A 24,701-nucleotide genomic window follows, 5' to 3' on the forward strand; every position below is an offset into this window, starting at 1 on the left:
GCCCCTTGGTTAACCCCTTTCTTTTCGTTCATTACATAACGAGGGTCTCAAATCCGGCAACATTGATGCCTTCAGGTAGCAAGTGTGGGGCTTATCGACCAGTTACCTTCGCCCAAAAAGATCACATATTCGTGATGCCTGCGGCAGAAAGGATGTTCAACATCCACCACCAAGGTTTGCGAGTAGTGGCGCTGGCTAACACTCCCAAGGTTAGTTGTAGTAGTAAAACATAAATACCCACGAAAGTGGATGGGGAAACGGCACCGCAGTAGCTCAATTGGTTAGAGCCTCGTACGTGTAATGCGAAGACGTGGGATCATTCCCCACCTGCGGCAAGTTGTGTTTTCACCCACTTTCATTGCCATTAATTTATCATTTCTCTAATTAAATTAGTAAGTAGAAGTAATTTCCCACATGTTTTCTTGGCGTCTTTGTTCGTTGGCTCCTCATGATATCATTAACAAAAGATCGGGCCTCTCGGTTAACCAGCTTTCTTCTCATTCAGCAGGAATACAGGTACTTCTAGTTCAATGCATTGAACAAAAACTGTATGTGTGTGCACAAGCACACGCACACAAGAACAGTTTGCTTACATATAAGCACAATAGAATAAAAATGTATTGAATTACTGAAGAAGCAAAAAAGCCGCAATTTTGCCCGAAAGGAGAACTATTGAAAGCACTAGCAAAGTATAAGATAGACAACTACACAAAGTAAGGTTCATAGTTTTATAGCCCGTATAAATTACAGTTAACATTCACTTACTAATTAACAAGCATGGTGTCATGCATGCACAGATAGATCTTACTTGATGAATGCGAGCAAACCTCTGCACCCGCTGCAGATTACCTTTAATATGTGGCACGTGGGCTGTGTATGTGCTTAGCTGTGTAGACAGCAAAGTGCAGCCACAGCCAAGTTAAAAGGGGGGCAAGCCTACCCTCCCCTAGCGTGCGCTTGTTCCCATGAGCTCCAACATTGAGCTCTTCAAGCCAGCATCCCTCTTGCCTCACCCTAGCACTCTGTCCTTTGCTCCCACAGCATACAGTCAGTGCGCTGAGTGCATTCTTAGTGCACTTGGACTTTATACAGAACTTCATAGCAAAGGCAACGAAAATTTGCCTGGAGTGTCCATTTAATTTGTAACGCAATAAAAAGACTGCTGCTTCCTACAACAGCCACCAGTATTGCATTCCATTCAGGTATTATTTGTGGAGGAAAAGAAAACTTATGTAATTACCGTATTTACTTGTGTAAGGCCTTTGCACCTTGGAGTGCAAAAAATATCTTAAAAAGTTTTACTAAGCATCATGCGCATACCTGAGTGCTTGTTAATTTCTGCTGGCCACTACTAGATGGCACTAGTCCTGCAGACGGTGGCATTATCAGCAGCACTGTATCCCACACGAAAATGTAAAAGTAACCAAAGTTGGACCAAACTGCAACTTTAACCGCAGACTCCATCAAATTGTATTATTGAAGCCGACGGGTGGCGCAGGCGGCAAGTTGTTGCAGGAAGTTCGCCCTTAAAATGTTACCCGAGTAGACCATATATAACACATTCTATACCTCACTCTTGTTGTACCTACATGACACCGGCCTGCATGCTCCCATTTAACTGCATCCTAAAGTTATGCCGTGTGACAACCTAAGCGAGGGAAAAAAGGAAAAGTACTATACCACAATGATCGGGCACGATCACGTGCATAGGCTGAACTGAGGGCCACGTGTGTGAAATGCTGTTCTTGCTCATGGGCCATCAGCCAGCAACTACCGTGAGCACTTACCAAGTTCGTGTGTGCACTTACTGTACGGAATGGCATAAGCTCACATGTGGGCATAAAGCCAATGAAGTTCTAAATTGAATTTGCACAGCACATCCTAAACTGACAAGTGTCACAGAGTGAAGGCCGTGTGGGCTGTATCCGCACTTCACAGCAACCTGTGACCCACTTCGGGCTGTGCGATTGGTGAACGGGAAATGCAGCTGCGGTCTCAGTCATAACGAAATTTCAAGTGAATTTTATTTTAATGAAGCATCACACTGTAAACATCTGTAAACAAACTTCCCACTGTGCCGGCATTATATATATATAAAAAAAGTAGCTTTTACCATTGCAATTCCATTTTTAGGACTGCCCAATTATTTGGACATTTTTTCGGCATTGATCATGTCCGAAAAATCGGTCAGCAACTATGCATGGGTTCAATCGGCTGCCAGTGGGTGCCTTATTCTGCAAGGCAGGCGGGGTGCGGTTCCATGAGATTTCAGTGGGTAGCCATAAGCCTACCCCATGTAAGGCCTGCACTGGTAAAAAAGTGCAGGCGTTACACGAGTGAATATGGCAGACATACATATTAATTTCTTGTCTTGCATTTGTAGTCCCTCATGAGTGGCACATAGTGTGGTTGCTTGAATTACTAATTGTTTCCAATTTCTGTGAAGTTGTAGTAAGTACAGTGTAAAAGTTTTGAGTCTACTCATTCGCTGTTTTTCTGTAAACAGTGTTATCCAGGAGATCAGCTTTCAGTCCCATTAACCTCACCACTCCCTTATGGAAATTTTCCAGCTGATGAGGCATTGTCAGAAAGTAACAATAATTTCACAATAAAAATTTTTTACTCTCACCACAGGCCAACACACAGTGAATGTTTGATTCTCCACAAAAGGGAATTGTAAGAATTGGCGCACCTACCCAACATAAAAAAGGGAGCACACATAGAGCAGGAATTTTTGGTTGCAGAGGGCAAGAAGGCCACCGTAACCATAGGAAATGTTATTTATATGGAGGCCCATGAATTTCCATTTGGCAAGTACACGATAGGGGGAAAAAAAAAAAGAAAATCCAGAGCGCAAATTCCAGAGTGAAGAGTTGGGTGTGACTGATGCATTGGACAGCCTACAAGGCTGTGGAAAAAATCAAAGGCCTGGTCTTGAGTGCAATATGCATCCATCGTATTCGCCAGGTCCTATGCCAATGATGTTCATTTCTTCAGACCCCCCAAAGCAGCTCTTTGGTTCTGTAGTGAACCACAAGATTTTTTTCCTGCTGTGGCATCTATGGTGAAGCTTTAGTGTATATGTCTTGAATGCAAGTGGAGGTGGGACGATACTGAAAAGTTCACACACTATTCTTCTTCCCGCTTCTATTATTATGATGACAAGGAATAAATTACAGTTACTTTAAGACTGCCTGGTGCAAATGAATGTGGAAACGCTGCAGCCAGAGCAAGTAACATGGTATAAAGCTGAGGCACAGCACACACCCTTCAATGCATTTATATTCACTGAAATAAGCTCCCAATGATAATTTTTTTTGAAGAAGAAATACAAGTCAACTGTGATTGAAAATTTATTTTTAAAATAGAAAACAGATTTAAGAGGTGCTCTCAATGACTACATATGGTGATTTTCTCTGACTTTCATTAGCTAGATTTTTTTTTTATTTGGACTTTAACATGCTTGTGAAATTCCAATAACTAAGAGATATTACTATTACATAACTCAAGTGCTCTCTCTTTCTTTAAATGAAGACATGACATATACCAATGAGCATGCAAAGCATGCAGCAACTCAGTGGCTACTCTATTCATTGCTTGCCAAAAACTTTATCCAGATGAAAACAAAGTTACATACACATGACACTAGCCTATTTTGTGCATGTCACCATTGTTCATTATTTGTGCTGCATGAGAATTCCACTATGCAATGCCAGCATGCACCAATCACATAACACTGCTATTTGCCAAACCACATTCTCGTTCCACTTGTGTACATGAGCACAAATGCAATGCGCCCAACATAGATATGGACAAGGTGCCAGGAAAGTGAATGGCACAGTAATGCATTTTGCTTGCAACATCTGTGTGGCTACTTGTTGGAGAGGTTGCCAAAATTGATGTTCAACTTGCAAACATGTTTTCAAATCGAGATTGTGATGCTAATTTGAAAAAAAAAAAAGAAAAGTTTCTATTTGTTTATTTTTTTCTAGGGGGACAAAAAAAAAAACATTACAGTAAGAATTTCAATAAAATGTGATTGAGTAAACTGTTTCTAAAGTATGGCTCAAAATAGCAACAAATAAAATTTGCACTAGAATAAAACACACCCACAAGTACAAAGTTATCTAGCTAAAAAGAAGCCATTTAACTCTCTGTGAACTGCACAGTCACTTGTATGGCCAAATACAAGAACTACAAAACTAGTCAAATCACTTACATTCCATGGAATGGCATCTGTGAAGAGAAGATGGGCGAAGAACTTCGCAACGTTGCGCAACTTGTTTGTCTCAAAACGATGAATGGTGTCATACGAACTCAAGAATATCTGCTCAAAAGGCTCTGCATACTCCTTTTTCAACTGACAGAAACGCTGTAAAAGGTTAGAACAAGAAAGAATTCCTACATTACTTCATGCACAGTGCTGGAAGGAGGATCGATACAGTGTTGCCTATGCTATATGTCAAACAGTTTTAAATTCCCCTTTTTAAGTCTTGCTACCTTAGGACAGTGGATAAGTTATATAATGAATAAAGCAGTTTCATGAGTTTATTGATGAATAGAGGCAACACATCAAGCAGCTTACTACCTACTGTTCAGGGCAAGCATGACCTGTATTCCCTATCCGTCACTCTCAGGGATACTACTTTCTTTGTGTATTGACTAGATAAACCTGCAGTTGTGGATTTATTGAAAAACCTGGCACACCTCCCATCAGTATTATTTTCCTGTAGTATCTTGCTGGACTGAATTAACAAAGTGCCAGTTGCGCCAGTGAGGCAGTGTGCTGGTTGCGACATCATGCAGAAGTAAAACTATAAACACATTTGTAATAAAAATAAATGTCTTTTTCCCGTGGCAAAGTTGAGAAATGCATCTGATCGCTGGGAAGCATATCACACAGATAAACAGAGTATACTGAAGCTGTGTATGCTGGAAAGAAATGCTTTCAAACTAATCGTTTGCGTGATCCCTTATTAAGGAACACAAAGCAATTTTGGAATGCGGTTAATTCCAATGACAGCAACGAACTTCCAGCCAACAATGATTATGGTGAACCACTGAGTGGCTGAGCTGTGTTTCATGCACATTTAGTAAAACTTGCTCCTGGGCTAGTTACTACACGACAAGTGTTGTGAAATAGACGTGCAACAACCACAGAAGGAAGACAAGAAAAAGGCATCCCTCACAACCAACTTTATTGACAGAAAAGTAGCACATCACCATTCCAAATCTGTGAAAACCACATCACTTCAAATGTTCATCAATTGACACTAGTAAGTGGATTCCCAGAAACTTTCTAACCTAGTACAGATTGAAAACATTTCAATTCTCTACCACACGCGCAGCTGTTTTTAACTGTAAGAACCTGCATTTAAGAGAATGGTGTTCTCACCTTTGAGAGGGCCACAGGCATTTCGCTTGATAATTTTATGACCTTATTAAAATTTTATCTGTGCTTGATGTTCGCCTCTTATGATAAGCTACTTTATATTCAGCAAAAAGGGATCTGCATTGCTCGTGTGTTGCACCAGTTCTGTGTAACATGTTTTTGGCTGCCTTTAACAGAAAATTGGCTCAGGTACTTGATGAAGCAAAGATGTTTAATACTTTGAGGTATGTTGACGTCCTTTTAGTGATATTAAAACTAATAATTCTGTGAGCAACAATAACTCAGTGGATAAAATTTTAGCACTATTTAGAGAACATGCCAAAGGGCTTTTGTTTTTATGGATGAGCTTCCCAGTAATGGCAAGTTGCAGTTTCCAGACCTGAAGCTCACATTCTCGGAGCAGCACATATGTTGGGCTTATTGCCCACGCTCTCACAATGAGCTTTCACCCTTCAATGCGGCCCATTCCAATCTTGTTACTAGGGCCATTGCTTCCACATGTCTTGAGGGAGGACTGGTGAAATCTTGTCCTCACAAGATACAGGAAATTTTCTATAATCAAATCACGCAGCTGCATTCAGCTGACTATTCTATCTCTGTCGCTGCCAGTTTCTGAATCCCTCCTTTAAAAAGTGAAGGGAACAAGGAACAACAGGCAGTTGATGGACAAACAACCAATGGTTGTGCCTTACATGCATAAGGTCACATGCAACCTTAAGAGCGTGGCCAACAGGTCCAAGGTAACCTATGATCTTCTCGGCGCCACGCAAGTTGCCTGGCCTGCGCCCACACTTTTGCAAAGCACCAAGGCCCTCCCCATGCAGGAAGAGGCACGTCAAGCTCTATGTCGCTGGCTAGGTTGAAGTGGTGTATTAAATCCTGCTTAGCCGTAGTAGGGTTTACATCAGCCAAGCAGGCCAGCGCCTAAATGACAGAGTTAGAGAGAACGAACTTTTACTAAAAAACAATCTTTCAGCACATTTGCCTGTGCCCTGTGTTTCCTGCATGTGTCAGCAGAGGTTTTCTGGTGTTTACATTCTCGGTAAGAATACAGATACCCTGGTGCCCGAGATTACGGAAGCATACTACATTAAAAAGAGAAGAGACATGGGCATCAGTGACATGTATGTGGTTCTGCATGCCAGCGAATACAAACGTTTTCAATCTTTACTAGAGTAGAAATTTTCTGGGAATCCCCTTATCTGGTGCAAGTTGATGATCATTTGAAGCGATGTGGTTTGAGCAGGTACGAAATGGCTAGATATTACGCTGCTTTTCTGTGAATAAAGTTAGTTGTGAGTGATGCCCTTTTCTTTCTTGTCTTCCTTCTGTGGTTGTTGAGCGTCTATTTCACACCAGTTAACGCACATTGTTGTTTAACAATGTCGCCTCGGCCAACTTTTTGTTAAAAAGCATTTCCTATTATCATTGAGCCTGCTGAACTTATGAACTTAATTGAACGAATGAATGAACAGGATCTACAAAAAACCGGAAGACATTGCTGCTGACGTACAGCATGTGCATTGGGATCTCTCTGAAAGAGGCTACGCCGACTCGGCTGTGCATTCTGTGGAACGTCAGCTAACTCTTCCTGCGCACACCGGCAGCGCGCGACCCAAGAGTCGTGCTCCTGGGCCATATGTTCCTGGGATCAGTGAGCACTTGGCACGTGTTCTAAACCCTTCAGCGTACAAGTAGTGCATGTGCCAACAAAAAAGTTGAGACACTCCCTAGTAAACATTAAAGAAAAGCTACTGGGGGAAAAGAAAAACCCAGCCGTTATCTACTATATCTTATGTGCAGACTGCGATCGAAGTTACATCGACGAGACAGGCAATTTCCAGCAAAGACTCCAGAAGCACATGTATGACGTTAAAAAAATAAAGAGAGAGAGAGAGAGAGAGACAAACATATCCTATATGCTCTCGTCTAACACGCAGAAGTGACTCGCCATGAAATATACTGGGAGAACGCAGAGGTAATAGAAAAAGAAAAGAACTGGACCTCTCAGCTTTTTCTTGAATCCCTGAGAATCCAGACCACCAAGCACACACTTAATTACAATGACAGCAACTTTCCCTACATGTACGCACGTTGCCTACGTCATATCTTGAAGCTTACATAATCGGGCCATTTCCGCCTTTAAATTCATTATGAACAAGGCTCCTGTGCAGGAGCCGAAACGTCTTTCTCTATATAAAATTTCATGGTTGTTGTCCGCTTTTAACTTTTGTCATGTTTATTCCCGACCAGACGGGTTTCCGTCCAATTCTTGACTTCAACTTAATGATTCCTTAAAAATATTCTCATTGTGTGGCATTGACAACATTAATTCCAAGTTTCTAAAGTGGACTTGCACACATTCCTGTCCCTGCTTAAACAAACTTTTTCTGCAGTCACTCGATCAAAGAATCTTGCAGCAGGATAGGAAAACCGCAAAAGCAGTCCCGATACATAACTCAGGTAACAAGCACTCAGCTCTCAACAATAAACATATTTTGTTAACAAGCATTCCTTGAAAACTTATGGAACATATCTTGTATTCACATATATAGTATAAACTTGAGCATACGAATCTCTCAGGACAGTGCAAAAATACATAACCTAAAAACATTAAACAATCAAGAAATTAAGGGGGGCACGCGGCAATGAAAGAGCACACTTCCTCAAAATTTTGATTTTCTTTTTTTACCCTGCAATCCTGAGATCTTCCTTTATTTCATGGCGTTAATATTTTGAAGAAATACACAACAGAATTTTAGAAAATTGTACTTTTTAGTGAGCTTTCCTTTAAGTTGGAAATAAAACTGGGCTTTGGGATGTGCTATCAGTGCGCTGGTCGCGTGAGCACAGCTTTCCACTGAAGCAAGGCAGCCATCACGGTAACACGATAAACATAAGAGATTGAAGATTCAGATAGCGATAGAACTGTATTTCTCAATGCAGAAATAAAATCAACAAAAGTGAACACGAAAATGTAAAACTAGCGTCGTGATTTGTTACTGTAGTCACATGGCACAAAGGGAGCGCTCCTTTTGGCTGATGGGAATTAGAATCATAGGTGCGCTTGTTTCGCATATTTTGCGAACAGCAAGCTGGGCACTTCATATGTTCGGAGGCCAACATTTCAAGATCTGCCTGGTTATCTCGAACCTCTTTCAGTGCTGCATCCTAGGTGCTGCCTCACAGTGATAAGGACATGATTTGCACATGATAAGATAATCAGTTTACTTTTCTTTGAGATCTACTTTTTCTCACAGTTGCAAACATCAAAAAGTTTCGAATTGTCATTGAGCATCGAAGATGACAAAAGGCATGGAATACAGAGATAAGGCTGCCCATGCGGGGTGTCTACCAAGTTGACATTTCCTAGTTCCCCGAGTTTTCCAGGTTTTCCCTGAGTGCTTTTGCAAAATTCTATGTGTGAAACAGAACTTTGTTTTATATCGAGACGAGCTCACACCATGTTGCCCAATGCTATCACTCTCTAGTAAGCATGTTAAAAAATAAAAATGACTTAATCCAGTTTGAATAGTAAGGAGTAGTGCTTATTTTATTCAAAAAAGAAAACTGAAGGAAGGGGTTAGTAAACTACACAGTGAATAAAATATGTTCGAAAATAATGGTAAAACCCACTGCCAATCGAGTTGAACATTCTCAAATACGAATAAGGAGATGCATACCGAATGAAATATTTTCGAAGATGAACAATTTCTATCAACTGATAACAAGCTCAATGGTATGAGCAAGGTTTGGGTACAGGCTAGTTGGTATTCCATGGTATCAATCGTCACTTACAGCACATACATAGACGAGGGACAAAAAAGGACGACGAAGACAGCGCTTGTCTTCGTCGTCCTTTTTTGTCCCTCGTCTATGTATGCGCTGTAAGTGACTATTGGTATAATGGTATGAGGCCCGAACTTTGTCACAAATGAGATTCTCTCTCAACAGCTGGTAATAAAGTCAACCTCAACTGTCCTGACATACTCTCAGCCCCCGCACAATGCCTCAGTGTTGCATTTCACTGATTTAAAGATTTTATTTTGGTTTGGAAGAGGGAAACCTGCATCTCAGGGTCAGCCAGCACTTTGTTTTTTTGAAGTCAAGCTCCTTCAACGAAGTGGGGGCACACTTCCTTTCCCTTTCATTCCTCAATGTGTAGGTCCTTTCGGTTCTCGTTGTCCTTCCGCCGTACGTTTGCCCCACGGACCATTTAAAGCATCCTCTTGCTTAGTTGTACAGTCAACGTCCAATTTTTCGCACATCCTAAGGGCCGCGAAAATGTCCGAAAAACCGGGCATTTTGAAAAAGGAAGGATGACAAAAAATTGAATGCATGTCTTTTACTGATCTTTAGGGCTCAAGATTGCCACAGACACATCCGAAAAAGCTCTGAAGGACTGCCAGTACATTTATTAGGCATATCGGTGCTCGTACTGGACAGGAGATTGCGGGTGCACGTGTGTATAATTAAGGAATACGTACTGTGTCCCGTGACAATTGCCCCTTCCTGCGCTTGTTATGCTTAGTAACATTTCTGTAATGAGGCAAAGCTGACTTTTGGGACCCGGCATTATGCAACGCGCCATACTTTCCGAACTCCAAAGCCAATCGCCAGTACTAGAAAGGTGGAGTCGGTGCCATTGCTGACAGCGGCGAATCTTTTCAATAAAAAATACGGCACCAAATGGCAAGAAACTTAATAGCGAACATCGAAGCAGCTACGCCTGGCGTTTCTGCGGCGATGGCTACGGCTGCCAGCAGATCTGCGCGAGAGTACCGGTTCGAGGCGGCAAGATACTCAAAATCGAAGGTGGTGGCTTTGACTAATGCCGTTTCAGACCTGCGGTCACGGCAAAAAGTCCAGACAATCGGACAGCGAAAGGTTCTTGCATCCAAAATTTCAGACGTTCTTATACATTGACCCTATGGTATACATGGTGGTGCCGTGGTGGTGCCGTCGGACGTCCGGAAGTCAGTCGTTGACTGTACAATGGCAACTCCTCCTCAACGGCGATTCGCTACGATTCCTCTGTTTTACTTGAGCCAGCTAGCGTTATCGCGACCTTCGTTCCCTTTCGATAAAGTCACAGCAAATTTTCCCTGATAGAAGCAAAAATTCTCTTAGTTTTCCCCGAGTATTTCCAGACTATTCAAAATCTCTGAGAATTCCCGGTTTTCCCGGTTGGTAGACACGCTGCCATGGAAGTGAACGTCGCCCATCTTGCCAATGCGGCAAGACTGAGTCGCGTTTGATTGCCAGCTCCTGATAAAGTTACAAGATGTTTGAAAACGGCAGACAAGTTGCATAATACTACACAAAGCAAAACCTTTCCTTCTTCTTCCTTGCTCTCTGACCCCCCCCCTCTCTCTCTCTCTCTCTCTCTCTCTCTCTCGTTTTTGGTGGGAGTGGGGATGGGGGAAGTGGGGGGTGGAGTCAATGCAGAGCGACGTAGGCCTCCCTGGCAACAGGAATGCAACTGGTGCGTTGATGCAGCCGCTCTGCTGCTTTGACAACAGCCATTGTTTATTGTTACGGGTATGCCAGGGATTGCGCGGCGGCTCGATGGCTCGTATCATCTGCTGCGGCATGAAAAGCAATTCATTAAATTCGGAGTTTAGCATGTTGTAAGCTAACGAACTTGGGGCCACGATTTGTTAGAAATTCAAATCATTATGAAATTAGTATCAGGCGTGATCGTATCACCTGAGATTCTACTGTAGTTAACATTTTAGAATACAATTGATTTTTTCATATCAGCTTAAGATAGATTCAGGCACACATTTTCCCGCAAAACAAAGTTGTTTCTATTCACTCATAATTTGTATGCCATAGTTGATAAACATTCAAAAGTCAACAGTGGTTTTTGAGGTTGCGAAGGCTTTTGAAAAAGTCAATCCTGCTTATTAAAGTATGCTTAAACTCTCCACACTGAATCTTGATCCTAAAGTAATAGCTTGGCTTGAATACTTCCTAACAAACTGCTTTAAGTATGTCAAAGTTGATGGTTACGACTACCCTCTAATTAACATAGTACCGAGAGTACTTCTTCGGTTTAGGTCTGCCTTTGTTTTTAATATATATTAACAATTTGCCGAACTATGTACTTAGGAGGAAGATGTGTAATGGTGCCAATAAATATATTTTGCCGAAGGAGTTGAATAACATTAGAAGTTGGAGCAATAAATGACTCATGCATTTTAATCCTAACAAATGCAAACTAATGACTGTTTCCAGGAGTGCAAAAGTTTTTAACATATAAACTAGGTGACATTGAACTTGAACATGTCTCATCATACCAATATTTGGGCGGTACAATAACCTTCAATCTAACATGGAATACTCATATTAATATGATCAGCAACAGTGCTAACCATAAATTGGGATACCTACGATGCAACTTCAATAAAGCCCCAAGTCCACTCAAATTGCTACTCTACAAAACTCTAGTACGCTCAAAATTAGAATATTCCACCACCTTCTGCGATCCTCACCAAGCAACTTTAATTAGGTCTTCTGAATTATTTGAAAATTACACCATTCATTTATTTCTAATTACCATAGGGAATCAAGTTTGCAGCAATCAAACAGCCTGTCACTAAAAAACATATCTCTGTGCTGCCAGTTTACCCACCTATACCTTTTTCACAAGGTCTACCACCATTCGTTAATGCATAGTAAACTTGTCATGCCTCCCACTTATCGCTCATCTCAAACAAACACTTTTTCTATTCCTTTTATACAGCACAAATCTAATGATTGTAACCACTTTCCAGTCAACATTGTATCTATGATTACTCTCTCTTTTGTACTCTTTATCAAGCATGTTCACTGCGAGAATTGTGCGTGATCATTTGGCACATCCCCCCCCTCCATATTTTTTGTTTGTGTAATGTTACCATACTGGTAGTCTGTTCAATATTTATTTTGCATTTATGTTTTGCAAGAAAAATTATATAACATTGTTACATTCTGCTACTGTTTTTTTTTAAATTATGCAATCCACTTCCCTCTGCAATGCCTCAGTACATGAGGGTATGTCAAATAAATAAATAAATAAATACAAAATCCACAAAATGTTGAATGGGCTTGATGCATTATCACTATTTATTCAGTGAGTTTTATCCTTTTCACTCTTGCCCTAAACACATTATTTATGAAGAGAAAATTCTGTGGTTTGTTGACAAAATGCACAAGGCCATATTCAAAGTCACTCCTTTTAGCAAAGATTTTATTTCATGCCATTTATAGGTCATTTCTCTTACTAACCTCTCTTAGCCGCATAAGAGGTTTCTACACAAACAATTTTTTTGATATTGTTAAAATGTAAATAATCAAATCAAAGTCATACTTCAAATTTCTGACAATGACAAAAATATAGTGCACTCACATGTGCAAATAAATACATACCTGGGCCAACAGTCCAAAGAACTTTTCATATGTGCGCTGCTGGGCACAGCAGTCAAGAATCATATGGCACATTTCGCTCTAAAACACCAGGAGAAAAGCAGAAGTGCTAAGTACTTGCAAGAGAAAATACACATGTACCAGCTTCCTCTTTATTAAAAACACAGGTACAGCAGCGGGACTGCCCAGTCATTTTGGAGCAATTTCTGGAGCAAATAAAATTGCCTTTTGGAGCTGCTTGGAGCAGACTAAATTTCATTTTGGAGCAATCTGTATAAGATAAAATTTAATTTTGAAGCAGTTTGGAGCAGGCCAATCTGAATTTTGGTGTAATAATGGAAAGTGGAATATGGCGAGTGCACTTCGAAACTAAGACTAAATAGAACAAACCAACAAGAGCGCTGTACGGCAACTGTGTTAAGTAACGTCTTAAGCTGAATTTTGAAGCAGATTACTCTCGTACAGAAACAGTTTACCGCATGAAAACTTTGGTAATAGTGCCTGTAGATTTTTAATTAGTGATCGAAATCACAAAAACATGCATTCTGCATTAGCAAGTCCAAAATTTCAAAAAGTGGCCCAAGACATTTTTTATAAATACATTTTTCTTTAATCAGGGTGTCTATCAAGCTGACATTTCCAAATTCCCTGAGTTTTCCAGGTTTTCCCTGAGCACCTTTGCAAAATTCCCTGAATGAGCCAGAACTTTGTTTTATGTCAAGACGGGCTGACACCATGGCCACTATCTTGTACACGTTCGAAAAGCCGACGTTCGATTTCGCCTCGCGCGATTGTCCAGGCTGCGCCGATATCACGGTCTAGGCCAATCTAGTCCAATCGCGTGAGGCGAAATCGAACGTCGGCTTTTCGAACATGTACAAGATAGCGGCCCATGTCGCCCGATGCTGTCACTCTCTAGAAGCATGTGAAAAAAACTTTAAAAAAAAAAAATGGCTTGATCCAGTTTAGCCCTTTCAGACGCAGATTTATCCTGTGGATTGAAAACTTGCTTTCACCTCATTTCTTGCATCTTCAGAATCATAGAAAGTGTACAGCTGCAGGAAAGATCAATAATTTTCCATTGTTTGGTGAGTTTTGTCAACTTTGGAGAATGTGGACTCTATGCGAAAATTGATACAGCAACATCAACTATGAGGACATAAACTATTTCCTGTTTTGAAAAGCTTGAAAAGCACTTTTCCAGCCACTTAAGTATTATGGCTGGTGCATGACATAACAATGAAAGAAGTGAACCCGCCACATACAACATACAGAGATGGAGTAACAACACCGAACCGTCTTCATTCCGAATAATTTGCTAAAACATTTTGCTTGTTATTCAAAATTGCAGCACAATTCCATTCATAAGTGTTTCAAGATGCATGCAACACATTTTAATATCATTACTTTCATCAGTGCTTTTGCTGTTGATGCACTATCTTGCTTTACACAATTGTGCAGACAGTGTCTGAAAAGGTTAATACTAAGGAGTAGTGTTTCCTTTATTCAAAAAGAGAATAGAAGGGAGGGGTTAGTAAAATGCCCAGAAAATAAAATGTTTTCGAAAAAATTGCAAATCGAGTCGGACATTCTCAAACACGAATAAAAAGGAGATGCATAAAGAAGCAAATATTTTCGAATATGACCTATTTCTATCAACTGATGGCAAGCACAGTGGTATGAGGCCCGAACTTTGTCACAATTGAGATCCTCTCTCAACAGCGTCTAAGTCAACCTCAACTGTCCTGACATACTCTCAGCCTACGCATGATGCCTCAGTGTTGTGTTTCACTGCTTTAAAGAGTTTATTTTGCTTTGGATGAGGGACACCTGCATCTCGGCATCAGCCAACACTTTGTTTTTTGAGCTCAAGCTCCTTCAAAACGGTGGCAGCATGCTTCCTTTCCTGTTCATTCCTCTCTGAGTAGGTCCTTTCTGTTCTCGTCCTCCTTCCGCCGCTCGTTTGCCCCACAGACCATTTGAAGCATCTTTTTGGTCAGCTGTAGTCAACGTCCGTTTTCCCGGTTGGTAGACACCCTGATCACTGCTTTCCGCAGATGTCACTAAGGTGCGCTCAGTGCTAGATATGCAATTGAACAGTGTGCCGATGTTAGAAGTAGTCCTGCTGCGTTGCTCCAGGAATCGCTCAACTCGTACAGTGCTTGTTAGAGCACATTAGCAGGTGCGACGGCTGACGAATATGCCAAAGTTGATGACAACGTGATGATGTAATCATAATTGACAATCTACGACATCTTGAACGCCAGCTAAGGAAGAAAACGCACGAATGTCAACGATAGAACAGTGATGAAGATCCTGTAAACGAACGTAGAATTTCGTAGGCAAGAAAAGAAAGGAAATATTAGCGGCACTAGACTGTTTGCAACTTTACTTTCTGTAGCTGCTACATTTCACCATGGAGCATGCTGTGAGCCGCAATGCTATAAGGTTGGCCGCAGTCGTAAATTCTGTCAAAGTGTGCAAAAAAAAAAAAAAAGACTAATTTCCATAAGTTTCTCTTGAATTCATGTGAAATAAAGGTTTTCTTTTTTTTAACATGCTTAGCCTAGTTTAGTGTGAGCGGAACAGTGTGCAACCTTTACAATGAAGCACTGTGGAGGTCCCAAGCATTCCATTATGATGTGTTTAACAGTACTATATTTAATTAATTTATTTAAGAAACTACTGCTACCCTTATTGCCACATGTTCGCAAATCCTCTGATAAGAAAGATTGGGTAGCACTATTTCCCATTCTACCTGTGAGTCATCAAATATTCAGGACACCACTATTAACTTCCCTAACACATTCTCCTGGCATTTCACGACTTCGTGAGCTTCTAGGTTTCACTACAAAAATACAAAGTTCAGATTTTATTTGACAGGCAGTGCAGAGTCAATCAGCTGGGATAGTAATTCGTTTCGATGCAGACTCATATTCACAACACTGTATGAAAATGTGCCATAGAATTTCTTGGAAGCCAGTCGTAACAACTATGTCATGGCCAATGGTTCGAAAAATACTGTTGTATAGTACATGACGCACTATTTATTCAGTGGTATTTAAGTTCACTGTGCATTTGGGGGTCTTGTTCAAACTTCAAGCGCCAAACCTAAGCTTTACCCTAAAGGCTATGCTGTCAAGGGAAGACAAATAATTCATCTAGTGCTGGACTGTAATGGCAGCAAATTTCATTATGATGAAGTGAAAGTATTGGAATGAACCTGCTGCCAGCTCAGATCACAGAACCCACGGCTCATTATAATTTCCCCAAGACTGTTGCCATTTGCAAGCACTCTCCGAACATCCTGATTGAGCAAGCCCTAATGTGGACATAAGTAAAACTGTTTTTTTTTTTTTTTTTTCATCACACAACTTTTTCATGCTCATGACCAGATCCTTGCAAGACACAGACCATACACTGGTTAGTGACTGCACAGAGCGCACACAGAACAATTAGCCATCCATGTTACTATCATATACTGGTAAGAGGCCTCACCACTTGTCCAGGCTTCAGCTCAAGCTTGAGCAACTTGTGAGCACACTCCTCAAAGTTGAGGCTTGACTGAATTGTCAAATAAATGGTCCGTCTGAGAGCCACCAGGTTAGTCTCCGTGTTGTCTATTATCTCACCATTCTCTTCCGCTGAAAAACAGCAACAAGACAGACAAATTATCTACATTTAATCACATCATAAGGAACAACATGACACCTTGAATGCAGTCTTTTATTTCATGATCATAAAGCTCCTTGGACCCTCCTAATAACCAAACAGTTATCAGTTATTTTGCTTAACTCACAGAGAATGGATAATATGTGTTATCTCATTTGGCACGGAGTATGGGCACTCGTGCATTTCATTCTGTAGTTTACATTCATTTCACTACGTGTCTTAAGAGACATTCTTTTTTACACGTTTATAGATATTCACAGAAGCTTTCTCAGTAGCTTTCTTCATTAACATTTTAGATGAATACATGGTATATATTCATCTAAAACAATACACGTCTTTCTGGTCTAAGATGCAAAAGCTGAGAAAAAAGAAAGAATGCACCAACTGGCCAAACATCTTACTTCACTATATTTTTGAATTGGGTCATTGTGTACAAATAAATAAAAATGTATTAAAATGCATGCAGATCTCTAGGAAATACCTTGAGAGAGTCAAAAGGTTAAGTATTCTACATTGATTATCACTAATAACTTGGAACTATAACTCTCTCCAGAACAATAAGTCCCTTCACTTTACCATCAATGGGCTAAACAGCCAATCTGACAATTTTGCAGGGTGTCTACGAAGTTGACATTTCCAAATTCTCTGAGTTTTCCAGCGTGCCTTTTCCTCAGTGCCTTTGCAAAATACACGAATGACACAGAACTTTGTTTTATGTCAAGACGGGCTGACACGCATGTTAAAAAATAATAAAAAATGACTCAATCCAGTTTGTATACCAAGGAGTAGTGTTTATCTTAAAAAGAAAAAAGTAGGGATGGGTTAGTAAAATGCACAGCAAATACAATATCTTCGAAAAAAAAAAAGGTTAATCCCATTGCAAATAGAGCCGAATATTTTCAAATACGAATAAAAAGAGATGCATACAAGCAAATATTTTCGAATATGAGCTATTTCTATCAACTGATCTTTAAATCAGCGTGGGAAGAACAGCATGGGTCTAAAGCATTGCAATATGCCGAACGTAAACTTCGCCACAATACAGAGGCGTTACAAGGGTAAGCATACCATGAGTACTAAGAGGCCCAACGCGCGATCATTCTCTTTGATCCGCTTGCATCTGCCTCAGTACTCGCAACACACTATATATACCACTGATCAGGTGTTTGCATGCAGAGCACGCAAAATCGTGCACTGCGCAAAATGAGACAAATGCAACACCACATGCTCAAGATTGTCACTGGAAGTGCGCAACTATGCAAATATGCGCACGCACATGAGAGAGAGGGAGAAAAAAAAAAGTGACGTCTCTGTCACGCAATCCTCTGATAAAATGTTTGTGTTCAAACAAAGAACATTGCATATGTTATGAGTTTGTTAGTTACTGGAAAATCCCAAATTTGGGCTGTTTCACAACAAAACCCCCAATTTCTGCCCAATTTTCCTCACAAATGAGAGGGAAAAAAAATGCACCAGATCTCACCCCAGTTAAGCCTTCTAAAAATACCACGCAAATTTTACCCCCCAAATTTCAATATATATATGGAAAACACCAAAACAAGGAACCCTAACTATACATGGTACTGTACTACGAAAACTGTAAAAGGGCTGCGAGGGCTCCAAAAGTTGGTCCAAGTGCCAGATGGAAATCACAAGTTCTATTTATCGTGTTCCACAGCTACAATCGCACCAATGAAGTGCTCAAGATTGAATCTAACTTCCAGGCAATGGTTAACTAGCTTTATTTAGTGGGTTTTCAATAGTTTATTGGCTTCCTGGTTCCTGTGTCGCACTGCCGCAAGCTTTATCGGATCTTACTTCGTCCCAGATCATGACTTTTTCAATACTACCCCAAGAAACATAACAAAGTTCTACTGTAGGAGTAAAGATTCAGTGCGTGCAGTCCAAGTCATTGATCAATATAAAATTAAACAAAAAATTTTGATTAAACTGCACAGTTGTAACTTTTCACTACTCAAGTGCAGCGAAGCTGCTCTAGAAAGCAGAACTGATATATCCCACTGTCCACCGAACATTGCAGTTGCAACAGCATCGTCAGCACACTAAGCTCACCTTGATCGTCCTCTTCCTCCTCATCGTCAGAATCATCACCTCCTGATCCATCACCTTCATCATCACTGCCCAGTATATCTGCAAAAGAAAAATGATTAGCAAGCAAAGCACAAGCATACTCCTGCAGATGATATAGCCCACCTTTTGCAATCTCAGCGTATCTCTCTTCATTTTCAGCATACTCTGGATCAAACTTGAATACATCTAAATATAGAAATAAAAGGGGAGAAAGATAATGGCATAAACATATTACATGTTTTCATATTATTGAAATAGTAATAGGAAGCACACATACTCAACATATCCTCCCCGTCCAATGTGTCATCTAAAGCCAGCAAGTGAGTGTACTGGCTTTCTTCTTCAACCAATTCAAGCTCCTTCACAACACTGGGATGAGCCTAGTTGCAAAACAGTAATGATACGAGTGCCAACAGCTTGATTAATAAAAAGATCTGCTGATTAACATTCCACAAGACAGCTAATGCACATAGTACTGCTCGAATAGAGTCCAGGTACAAATTATTGTTTTTGCAATATGCAACACACACACACACACACGCACGCGCACACACACACACACACACACAAAAAAAAAGTTGATACTTACAGTAAATCCATCTTTGCGTATAGCAAACATGACTTCAATCATGTACTGCACTCGTTTGTCCAAATTTGCCTCATGAAGAATGCTTCTCAAGCGTTCAAATATGGCTGCAAAATGAAGTGTCATATCAGTACATAGTATGCTACCCTTATGAAATCCTAACGTGTTGAACTCAATCCAGCACTCCATTATTTCTTTATAATGGTGTGAATTTATAGATATAGAGTACAAACGAGAGGTGTAACAAGATGAAGGTGAACGTACGAGTTTTACACCAACATACCACTAATAAGATAGTAAATATCTTATTTCGCATACATTACTACAGCTATGCAGCATGCCTTATAGGCCAGCTTGCATATTATGTACAGAATGCTAACAATGCACATTCAAAATAGAACAATGGTGCAGCTGTTATAATACTGTATAGCTAACAGTTACTTCTCTATGATAAGGACAATTGTTTGCTACAGTAGAAAGCACCAAATACAGTCAAACCTCATTGACACAATCCTACTTCGTATGATTTACCGCAAAAAATGACCAAATACAGATACATTTCTTTTTTTTACTGGTTAATACCTTCTTGGAAAATGCAATCTTTTAGGACTAACGTTCATAATACCCCGAAACTAGTCTCGTGGCTGCGCATGGCTGTAAACACGGCTGAGTGGCATCATGTAAGCTGTCTTCCAGTGCGCTTAGTAGTGGAGGTTGTGTAATTGGAGGTTGTGACCCGTTTCCCATGCGCATGTCACTGAAAGGGCTGCTCTCATTGTCTCCGCTGTTCGCGGCTCGCATCTTTTTTTTTGCAGCTTCGCATTTCCTTGGTTACACCACCAACACTCGCCGCAGGAACAGACGCCTAAGAGCTGCGCTCTAAAATTGTCGTCCACGCGAATGTAGCACGAAGCTACAAAGGAATCCCCTACGGGTTTCTCAGAAAGAAAGCTTCGCAGTTGACGAAAAATTCGTTCTGGTCCGGGATTCTTCCCTCTCATGATACTTCCTTGACCTTGCGGGATTCCGCAGAATTGATTTGCCATAGGCCACAAAGGAATTCCACAGCATTCCGTGTTTTTCTGATAAACGCAAGATTTTCCATCCAGCTTTACTTGCACTGCTCAGAACAGTATTTGAAGCATACAACACAGCTGAAATCAGCGGCAGTGATATCCTCAAACACTCCTCTCTTTGTCTACGCTGTGTACTGACAGACGACGCACACAGGAGCACAATTCTACCGAAAGCAGCACCATCTTTGCGTCATGATGAAGAGAAGAGGTGAACTACGCTCAGTTGGCACACCTACTTCTCTAGCCATCAGTCCCATCTGTTTCATAGCACATGTGGCGTAGTGCTGTTGGAAGCGCACTGCACGTCTTTATAGGCAATAAACCAAATACAGCCCCCGCCATGTTTTGCTCTGGTGGTATCGTATTCCGGCGTGACCCACCAGCTTGGTTTCATTTCAATTTCCCGTTGCCATCTCAAAACACTGGCCAGTAGGAAAACAACGCAGCAGGTCTCCGGTCGCTGAACCCTTCTGGCCAAGAGGGCGCATCAAAACTTCCTGCCAAAATGCCTGCCTGAGGAAGCTGCTGACCGAGACCAGATATGAGGAGCTCAAACGTAAGCTAGTGGTAGCCGCAAAACAACCATGTGTGTCTCGGGCTGCTCAGTTACCACCAGCTCGGCAGCGTGCGGCGTCTCCTGCTGCAATCATTTGCACAACGCTTTGCAATATGTAATGTAAGCCAATTTGGCAGACGAGCAAAGCTCGTCTACCAAACTTTTTTATTAAATTCGGATTGTACATATTCCCGGTTAGTAAGTTTTTTCGCATGTTTTAATCCAGAACGCATTAACAAGATTCTACTTTAATACTTTTTGGTATTAAGTTAAACCTGGATATAATGAAGTCCGTAAAATCGGCAATTTGCTTCGTTATATTGAAATTGGACATTTCATGCAAATAAGTACAGTCGCCGATCTATGTTCCTTACACGGAAAGGAACTGCAAAATTTTCTAAATTATCAGGAAATAGAAAAAAGCAAATTTGAATGAGAAAACAATTCATTTTGATAAATTTAGGAGTCGACGACGAATGATACGGTTTCATGCCACGTACGTCGACAATATCTTCACATTCGGGTACGAATTAAATCAACCCAGCCACGCTTTCGCGTGCTATTTACCCCCGCGGCTGGATAGCATCGCCCGCACTGGGATGATTCTATAAGGAAAAGCGCCGGCAGCGAGGAGCGAACGCTTCATATGGCTCTCAATCATATGGCGCATCAAAACTCGAGATTATGGAACCTCCAATACTAAACGTGCGGGAAGACAGCTCACAAAGTGACACACCCTCTCGGGATGCCCACTCTTTGCACACGCAACAGATTATCTCTAAAGCAGGGTGTGTGGCTGTGTATGCGCTCAGCCTCGCTTACAGACATGATCAACCGCAGCCGAGACACGCGCCACCTTACCCGCCCCCCCTCTCGGTGAGCTACTTTGTGTGATCGCGTTACCACGAGCTCGCTCTCCTTACCCTCTTTGCCTTTGCTCACGCGGGAAGGTGGCACTTGTGAAGCCACCATCTTTCTTGTCTCACCCTCACTAACTTTTACTCGCACCTAAAGCACACAGTGTGTGGGGCACGATAGGATCTTATCACACTTGGACTTTATACGGAACATGATGCGGCTACACTTGTGTGGTCACTCTTGTTGCGTGGAGCATGATTTGAAAGGTGCATTTGCAAGCGCCACTTGTAATTCAATCATTTGACTGCCTGCATCTGCGGAAGTTTCCATTTATTGTCTTGGCATTCCTTTGCGGCGGCAGCGAAATTTCGTTATATTGAAATCACATACAAACACACTTCGTTATATTGAGATTCTAAATAGGTACATGGTGTTCAATGGACAAGAAGTTATAAAAAGTTAAATACTTCGTTATATTGCAGTTACATCTACTACACCTAGATATATGCATAACCTGGCTATGCATTGGCATAGTCGCCGACATTTCCACACCCATTAAAGGCCCTACAGAAATTTTTTGCTAGTGCTTGCAAGATCAAGCAGAATCATCATCACTTGGAAGAAACTAGGCGCACCACAAAAAGCAGATTGCCACTCACATTATTTGCTAGCCGCTATGTGTTTAAATGTGTGTGTACAGTGTGCATATCCTCTAAAGACTGTTCCACGGTTGTAGCAGTCACAAATACTGGCCTTGCACACTTGTCCTTGTGCTGTAGTCTTTGCGCTTAATAAAATCAGTGAGTGCATGTAGTGAGCAAGCGATGAATGATTATTGTGCACCCTTTGTTTACTACAAGCACTTCAATTTTATTGCTGCTTTGATTTTCCAGCACATCACAGAAAGCATTTAAGCCTGTTTTACACAGAATGAAATCAAATGATTGGATGACATCTCGTCTGTTTGGGAAGTAGATTCATATTAGAAAGACAGCAGAACGCCTACGAAAATGCTATTGTCAAAGGGATTAACCAACCAAAATGGTGTTGCTGCACCTAAGCCATTCGACAACACCATTTTGGTCGGCATTCTGTTAACTGCCTTTCTGTTTTACACAACTGGTTGTAGCACTACACGAATGCAGACAGTGGGCCTCTCCGTATCGTCCTCAAAGATGTAGGCCCTTCTCGTCCACCCTAGCATGGGCATACACAGACGAATAGTCCCGATGGTACTGGGCGGCAACCGGATACCATGGAAGCTGGTTGTTACCTACTTGAGCCTGCAGATTGTTCACTAGCTCTCGTGGGCGCCAGCTGCCAAGGCACTCATCGTTCAACTGCAGAAGGCAGTCGGCCGTCTGCTAATCTGTGGCAGAGGATGCACACCACAATGGGGTATCTGTCTATACACCGCTGCAGCTACGTCAAGGCTTCTTTATGCACTCCCTCTCGTGGCCCTCCCATGGGTTCACGTAGAGCGCCTGGAGCTTCAGCACCGGAAAGCCATCCAGATGATTCTTGGCTTGCCAGGGACCTCGCACATTGCTGCCACCCTAGCCGAGGCCTAGACTTGGCCGCTGTCCCTGCTGCTCCTACAGCATGGCCTCCATCACATTGACAGACTACATCGTGGTCTGTCATCACATTGACAGACTACATCATTGACAGACTACATCGTACCGTGCCTCTGCTTTCAAGGTTGCGGAGCCGACCTCACTCATGCATGGGCAGCTTGTGTCAGCTATACGAGGATGTTGTAGCCCGTCCTCCAACGCTAGCCATCCCACCCAACCTCCTGCGCACCATCAGCCATTGGAGGTCTCCACTACGCAGGAAGGCCTCACGAAAAGGTGATCCCCATCCTGCGCATTGTTCCTATAGAAGGACCGCCTGGACGAACATCTCCACATCTACATGGATGGCTCGGTCCATGCAGACTCCACATCTGCCACTGCCTGCTGCGTGATCCCTGCCCTTCGGCGCTCGGGAGTGTGCCGGCTGCCTTTTGCGGCAAGCTCCATCGCTGTTGAGGTGGCTGGCCTCCATCTGGCTGCGGACATGCTAGCGAAGGACCCCCCGGTTTCTCCGGTTGTGATCTTCTGTGACTCGCGAGCGGCACTCCTAGCTCTTTATCGGCCTGAGACCGCCGACCTTGGCGTTGCCCTGCTGGCGGAAAAGCTTTGCACCCTTGTTTCTGGTGGCTTGTAGCTGTTGCTGCAGCGGCTCCACTCTCATGTCGACGTCCAGGGCAACGAGGAGGCTGACGCACTGGCAAAGGCAGCACACCATGCCACTGTACCAGCCAGCATCGCTGTAATGGTCTTCCACCTGGATTGGCGCGTTGCCAGCGGTCACCCTCCTCGTCTGCTTCATGAACGCGGCCTTACAAGGCAGGAGCAGTCTCTCCTGCTACGGCTCTGGATCGGCTGCTCTTGGACGGCATCCCGGAGATACAGCAAAGGCCTGGCTTCATCCCCGGCCTGCTCAGCGTGCAGCGACGACGAAACAATCGACCAGCTACTTTGTTCCTGTCCCGCATTCTCCAAAGAGAGGACTTCTCCCCACATCTCATTCCGATGCCTCGGACTCCCAGCGGTGTCGGCATCCCAGCTGCTGTTGCCCGGCCGGCACACGGCTCAGCCTTCAGGCACCTTCTTACGTTCCTGGAGGACAAGGAGCTGTCGTGTAAATTGTGAACGCGCTGCATAGCTACGGCTGACAGTGGTACCTAATGGTACAGAGCTTTGCAATCGCCTCGGCCTTCTCGCTCTTTTTTCTTTCGTCTTTATGACCCCCTCCTCTTCCCCAAGGTGCTGGCTGAGTCGTGATCCCTAAAGAGCTGCAGAAAATAGCGCCTCTTCCTCTTCACAATCACTCTCTCTCTACCCTTGCTGTAGTGGTGCATGAATGTCCATATGCTGGCCACGTGGCATATCTTGGAGATAATAATAATAAATAAACATGTCATCTTCCATCGAACGCATGACGCCAGGGGGAGGGGACGGAGGGGGGTGGCGGCGTTGTACTCTGGTAGCAACTGTGCACTGCGTGGCCGTG

At 42.3% G+C, this 24,701-nt stretch overlaps 1 protein-coding gene across 4 annotated transcripts in view; it reads right to left on the reverse strand.

Annotated features, from left to right (window-relative positions):
- ncm (pre-mRNA-splicing factor nucampholin) overlaps positions 1-24,701 on the reverse strand; it is a 96,472-nt gene that overhangs the window by 17,801 nt on the left and 53,970 nt on the right. For all 4 annotated transcript variants that reach the window (XM_050193257.3, XM_072285916.1, XM_072285918.1 and 1 more), the window contains 7 exons: positions 19,155-19,258; positions 18,843-18,945; positions 18,689-18,751; positions 18,548-18,625; positions 16,301-16,446; positions 12,806-12,883; positions 4,220-4,372 (listed from right to left, as the gene is read on the reverse strand). In XM_050193257.3, the coding sequence (XP_050049214.1) occupies positions 4,220-4,372; positions 12,806-12,883; positions 16,301-16,446; positions 18,548-18,625; positions 18,689-18,751; positions 18,843-18,945; positions 19,155-19,258 (725 nt within the window). The remainder of the gene's footprint in view (positions 1-4,219; positions 4,373-12,805; positions 12,884-16,300; positions 16,447-18,547; positions 18,626-18,688; positions 18,752-18,842; positions 18,946-19,154; positions 19,259-24,701) is intronic.

The sequence above is a fragment of the Dermacentor andersoni genome, chromosome 1 (assembly GCF_023375885.2).
Source record: "Dermacentor andersoni chromosome 1, qqDerAnde1_hic_scaffold, whole genome shotgun sequence".
In the NCBI taxonomy this organism is placed as follows: domain Eukaryota; kingdom Metazoa; phylum Arthropoda; class Arachnida; order Ixodida; family Ixodidae; genus Dermacentor; species Dermacentor andersoni.